Genomic DNA, 6,000 nt, shown 5'->3' on the forward strand with positions numbered 1-6,000 from the left:
TACAGTAAAGAAAAAAAAAAGAAGAAATTATAGAAAAGAAAAATACTAGTACTCTTATATAAAAGCAACAGGCAGGTAGTAATAGCATCAAAATTCAAATTTACATCGAGGGTCATAAGACGGTATAAATGACTGAAAACTCATCTAAATTTTAGAGAATTCTGAAATGTTTTAGCAGCCAAATACTTTTTTTTTCAGACTACACACTAACATGGAATATTATTTTTGTTTTACACAGAACGGTGTAAGAAAACCTGCGGCCTATGCAGCGGTGGAGGCGGCGGAGGCGGGGGAGGGGGAGGAGGAGGTTAGCTATTAATCTTGTTTTCTTGCTGTCCACTTTGATTTTTGTTAAGAAAATTAAAGTTATTGGATGGATCTGATGGTTTAAATGCCGATTCTATTTGACTAGTTATTTATGAGATAATTTAGTTCGTGATTTTGATGTATAATTGATCTTGCCGGTTTTAAATTCCTAAATAGGTAGCTGAAAAACTCAACATTTGACAAGAATCTCGCATTTGTCTTTAAAATTTACTGTCATTTCATCAACTTAGGACGAACTCAGCTTCCAACAACACCACAGAAACACGACAACGTAACCCATACTCGATCTCAGTTTCTTTCTCAGGAGCCCATTAACGGGCTACTTTTTAAGTTTAGGAATTAAAACAAAGCCTCTATTACTGTTTATTTTCTCTCCTAGGTGGTTACGGTGGTGGCGGAGGAGGCAAGTTTGTCTTGTTTAAAATAAGTTGCTGAAAACTCAACATTTGACAGGAATCTACAATTTTGTTTTTACTTGTACTGCCATTAAAGCAACTTAGGGCGAACTCACCTTCCACCAACACTATAGGAAACACGATAACCATTTTCTCAGTTTCTTTTGCGTTAAAGAATTAAAATAATGCCTCTATTACTGTTTAGTATAATAACTCAGGTGACTACAGAGATTCTGTTGATCACATTGGTCTAGGATTACGTCATATCCTGCTAAATCACCTTGCGCAAGGAGATTATAGCGGGAGCACTAATTTTCAAAATGGCCGCTTAGCGATTTGTTGATGTTGCTGAGGAAGACATAAATACGATGAAAGAAAATGCAATTCCGAAAGGTACTAAAGATGAAACTAAGTACGAGTTGAAACTTTTCGAAAGCATGATATGCACGTTTTGCTAATTGTAATAAAAATCCCTTGTAAATTGCAGTGGAAATGTGGTCGATGTCGATACCAATATAATTAAACTTAAAAGACTTGAAATGAAAACAAAAAATTAAATTCGCGCAAAATTTTCTTTATTACCAGAGTTTGAAAGCATGGAAGTAAACAAGACTAGTAAATGTCTCTCTAAGCTTAAAGTTTCAGTGAGGAGAAAAGACAGCAGTTTTAAGAAAACTAGTTTGTTGTCGGTTCGAGCGGCTCTCGACCAAAATCCAAAGTCACCACCTCACAACGAAAAATTTCCATTTGGAACAAGCTTGGACTTGTTTAGTGAAAGCAATAAAAGACCTAATTCCGACCTGAAGCAGCTTATCTCCGACAGCAATTTATAAAAGTCCGTTAACCGCCGAAGCCATCAAAGGGAAATTGTGCGACGAAGTTCTAACACGCATCATCCTCGAGTTTTGTACCAAAAAGCCTTGTTCAACTCCAAGTATTTTGGTAAACGGGTCGGAGAAACCCAACATCCATTCACTGAAGAAGCCAGTGCTTTGTCTTATTGAAACAGCAGAGAAGTTTAATAAGAATACTGACATTAAGTTTGAGGCATGGGTAGTTTATCGATTGATTATGTGATTTCGATCTAGTTTTAAATCGCCAGAATGCGCGTCTCTGTTCATTGACCCGTGACAATTTGAAACAAACAAACAAAATTGACATTTTTCGGACAGTTCTTGTCTTTCTCTGATAATCACCAGATTAATTGTGCTAAAACAATTATTCGCCTCAAGCTTAGTAAATATTGGTGAACAATTGTTAAATATTTTATCTCCTTAGGTGGTTACGGTGGTGGAGGAGGAGGCGGTCATTCCGGTGGCTGGAATGGAGGAGGAGGAGGTGAGCAGTTAATCTTTTTTACTTGTTGTCCATTTTGATTTTTGTTTACCTTATTTCATAAATAAGAAAATTAAGGTTATGGGATGGATCTCATGGTTTAAATTCCGATTCTATTTCATAAGTTATTGATGAGATAATTTAGTTCGTGATTTTTATGTATAATTGATCTTGTTTTAAATTCGTAAATAGATCGCTGAAAAACTCAACATTTGACAAGAATCTCGCATTTGTTTTTAAAATTTACTGTCATTTAATCTAATCAACTTAGGACGAACTCGACTTCCAACAACACCATAAGAAACACGATAACGTAACCCATCCTCGATCAGGAGCCAATTAAGGGGCTCCTTTTTACGTTGACGAATTAAATAACGCCTCTGTATTACTGTTTATTTTCTCTTCCTAGGTGGTTATGGTGGTGGAGGTGGAGGAGGCTACGGAGGTGGTGGTCGCCCAGGGGGTGGAAGACCAGGAGGCTACGGAGGTGGTGGTCGCCCAGGGGGTGGAAGACCAGGAGGCTACGGAGGTGGAGGCTGGGGAGGTGGCGGAAGACCAGGAGGCTATGGAGGGGGTGGTTGGGGCTAAAAAGAAGTAAGTATGTAATTTTTCTTTATTCACTCGAATGAGCACGTCCAATCGACTAAAGTCTGTTTCTTGTGGTACTGAAACTTGTGGCCAAAGAGCGTGAATTTCCGTCCAAGTCATTTAAAGACAAGATTGAGATAATTACCAATGCGGTAGACAGAATGAATCTAAACAGATGTGTCTCGAATTTAATTACCCACCAAGTGGCAGTGAGTAAACAGCAAAAGCGTGGCTTCTTTCTTGCACAACCTGGTCTAAAGATGAGCGAGACCGGACAAAACGGGGGCGCTTAAAGGTTCCCTTTCGTAGATATATCTTCGGAAAATGCTTTTTAAAACCCCTCAGAAATTCAGCGAAATGTCACCTAAAAAATTACGCGGAACACTGGTTTAATGATTCCTTTCGTTCTCAGAGGAGCAAATGTAATCTTTCCTTGGGCATTGACTGAATTGCAAATTACGATCAGCTAGCATTTTCTTAAAGATAACAAAAGCTAGTAAATTCGAGGAATACGATTCCGTTTCCTAAAACTTTCTGCAACGTAAAGCATCCGAAGGGATCAAAATGTGACACATTTATAAATTTGCCTTTAAAAGTCCACAAAATGGTTCGGGAACACTGGGAAGAAAATTCTAAGTATTTTATGTAAATGTTCACGTTGGGTGCCCCTGGAGAAATCAACCCAGTTATTCTCAAACCGTGCTGAAAGCTTGAATGCTTTTCCCCAGCAGAGATTTTAAAATATCTTTTATGATGCTGCCAATTTCAGTTAACAATTTACATGTTTGACTTGTTAGGTCAAACGAAAATCTTCCTAATATATGTGCCGAATGACATTATTTGGTATATATGAGGTCAAAAGATAGATTTTTTTTCCAAAGGGTTTCTCACAACGAGACAACGACGCTTTTGTCTTGACATAAAGAGTCAAGTGTTATGTGTTTAGACGTTCTTTTCGCGTTCTTTCGTTTTTTCTTGATCGTACAATAGAATGATAAAAAAAGAGAATGATGTATTTATCAGTAAATGACACAGGCATACTCGAAAAAAAAATCCGAGAGTTCCTATCAGGACTCGAACCTAAGACCTACCGGATGCTGGACCACTGAGCTACAGGAGACTCGTGGGAGCTAAGGCCATTAAACTACAATCAACGAAAAAATTCTTAGGAAGATTCCAAAGTTCTACTTCGATTCGATCTTCCTCCCCTCCCCTGTTTCAATGTTGAGCTTCAAAAGTAAATCTTTACGAGTATATGAATTGTTGGGAATCCAACATTGAACAGGGGGGCAGGGGGGAGGGGGAACCGACAAACAAAGGTCTCAACATACGAAAGTAATAAATGTGCCGATGTCTTTATTTCATACCCACTTTCTGTTGCCTTGTTGAGTAACCTTCCCAAAACATTTTTTCGATGATTGTAGGTTTATGGGACGAACATCCTGCATCTATTCGCCTGCATCGCAATTTTCCTCGCGCCACTGTCCACTGTCTAAACGCCTATGGCAGGCTATAATCAGGCAACAAACACGCTATCCTTTCCCCATTTTCAACTGACGATAATAACCGTTGTAAATTATTTCCTGATCCCGTAACTGTAACTTGATACGACCAAGTTTATAAGGTCAATAAAAATATCGATATCCAACTGCTTGCCATGCCATTAGAAATATTTTAACTTTATTATCTAAATTTAAGTTCTTCGTTTAAACAGCCTTAATCCTTTGTTTGTTTCCTTTCTGTTTTTCTTGATTAATTAATTTTTTATTCGCTACAGGAATGGCTTCCATTTCGAGAGAACCTATCAACTCCTCAAACCGGTATTCATGTGAAGGGGGAAAACTATGAAACATCTGTAATAATTAATGAGCGGGAAATAAATGATTTAAAATGCTATTTGTGTCGTGTCTTTTGGCCACGAAAAGTAAGTTGAAGTTCTTACTTAGCTGTTGGGAGATCTGTTTTTTTTTCTCTCGATGCTGTTGCATCTGAGCGATCCGATTCCTATTACTATGGATCAGGAGCTGATTTCCCGGAGAGTACAACTACTATATATTTGTGTAACGGCATTTTTACAGACCGATTTATTTTAGATTAAAGTGTGATGAGAGGATTTATAGATATTTAGTTTAATTTGCTTTGCTGATAAAAATATAAAAAACCAACGTAGAAAATATTAAGTTCCTTAGTTTCAAGTTCAGTAAACCGTAAACATAACCTGTTGTGTTCATTTAGACGTAAACGGTTTCTATAAGATCATAACTGTGATTGAGCGTTGAAGTGTTATTGTAACCTGCGCTAGCCTTTTGTTAAACTGTTATCCACCTGTGTAACTTTTGAAAGTAATTAATGTTTCAGAATAAGCTTAGGTTTCATCCAATAGACATTCAGAAATGGTTGTTGTATTCTGTAATCCGACTCGTTGCAAAATGATATAATTCAAACGCTTCACTAGCTTAGGCTCAAATACAAGTGCTTTGTAAGATTTTCTTTGGTTACATCCTTGGTTACATCCTTGGATACATCCTTGGTTAGATCCTTGGTTATAATTTTGGTATTAAACCCTACGTTGGAGCCAAGTTCTAAGTGGTTTTACTGTCTCAGAGAAATTCGCTTGCCGTAAGAGATCTCGGTCCTTCCCGCAGCCAGCGAGTGTTTCCCCAGGAGAAAGGCCTTTACTGAGGTATTTTTGAAAAGTTTCCCGTCCGTCCATGTTTCCGTTTTGTGAAGGCAAAACCTGTTTTCACAGAAGTACCCACAAATTCAGCCTCCCATAGGAGCATTACTAACCAATCTCAAACGTTGCATAATTTTCATGTGAACCGGCATTTAAATTTTCGTTGGATATAGTAATCCCTGAGTATCTAAAAATAGACCGATCTGTGAAAACGCTCCAAGTAATGGGCTCCTGTATGGGTGAAGTTTTACCCTTGATCAATTGATTTGCATCGAGTTATAGATGAACGTTTATATCGTTACCACTTTTCTTTTTTTTTTTTTTTTTTTTTTGTAAGGGAGAGGGAGAAACTTACTAATTGCCCCGTCAAATCAGATCCTGCTTTAGCTAAAAAAACAAGATCATTCATTTAAGGACGGTGTCTATTTTTGTTACTGCGCAGACGTTCTGTACATGTCGAGATGGTCCGAGAAGCTCGAGTTGCTTAAGCACGTTGCCGACTTCTATAACGGAATTTCTGCCCTTTTAAAGAATACGTGGAAAAAGAAGATCTTAGCAAGGGAAGTTGGAATCCAAGATTTTCTTTTTTGATTCCCACAGCCCTTGCTGAGACCTGCTTCTCTCGCGCGGTCAACAGCTTCGCAAAGATGCCTCTGTATTAGGAGGCGCAGTCCTTAA

The 6,000-nt window shown here is 38.1% G+C and overlaps 1 protein-coding gene across 11 annotated transcripts in view; it reads left to right on the forward strand.

Moving 5' to 3' along the window:
- LOC146453828 (uncharacterized) overlaps window positions 1-4,541 on the forward strand; it is a 65,383-nt gene extending 60,842 nt beyond the window's left edge. For 6 of the 11 annotated variants that reach the window (XM_085096157.1, XM_085096155.1, XM_085096158.1 and 3 more), the window contains exons 17-20: window positions 239-307; window positions 2,001-2,036; window positions 2,491-2,651; window positions 4,423-4,541. In XM_085096157.1, the coding sequence (XP_084952283.1) occupies window positions 239-307; window positions 2,001-2,036; window positions 2,491-2,645 (260 nt within the window). In that variant the 3' untranslated portion in view covers window positions 2,646-2,651; window positions 4,423-4,541. Of the gene's footprint in view, window positions 1-238; window positions 308-706; window positions 1,886-2,000; window positions 2,037-2,490; window positions 2,652-4,422 lie in introns of those variants that run through there. The other 5 variants (XM_085096162.1, XM_085096163.1, XM_085096161.1 and 2 more) reach the window with 5 other exon arrangements.
- Window positions 4,542-6,000: the final 1,459 nt, after the last annotated feature.

The sequence above is a fragment of the Pavona decussata genome, unplaced genomic scaffold (assembly GCF_977016875.1).
Source record: "Pavona decussata unplaced genomic scaffold, jaPavDecu1.1 SCAFFOLD_322, whole genome shotgun sequence".
NCBI lineage: Eukaryota > Metazoa > Cnidaria > Anthozoa > Scleractinia > Agariciidae > Pavona > Pavona decussata.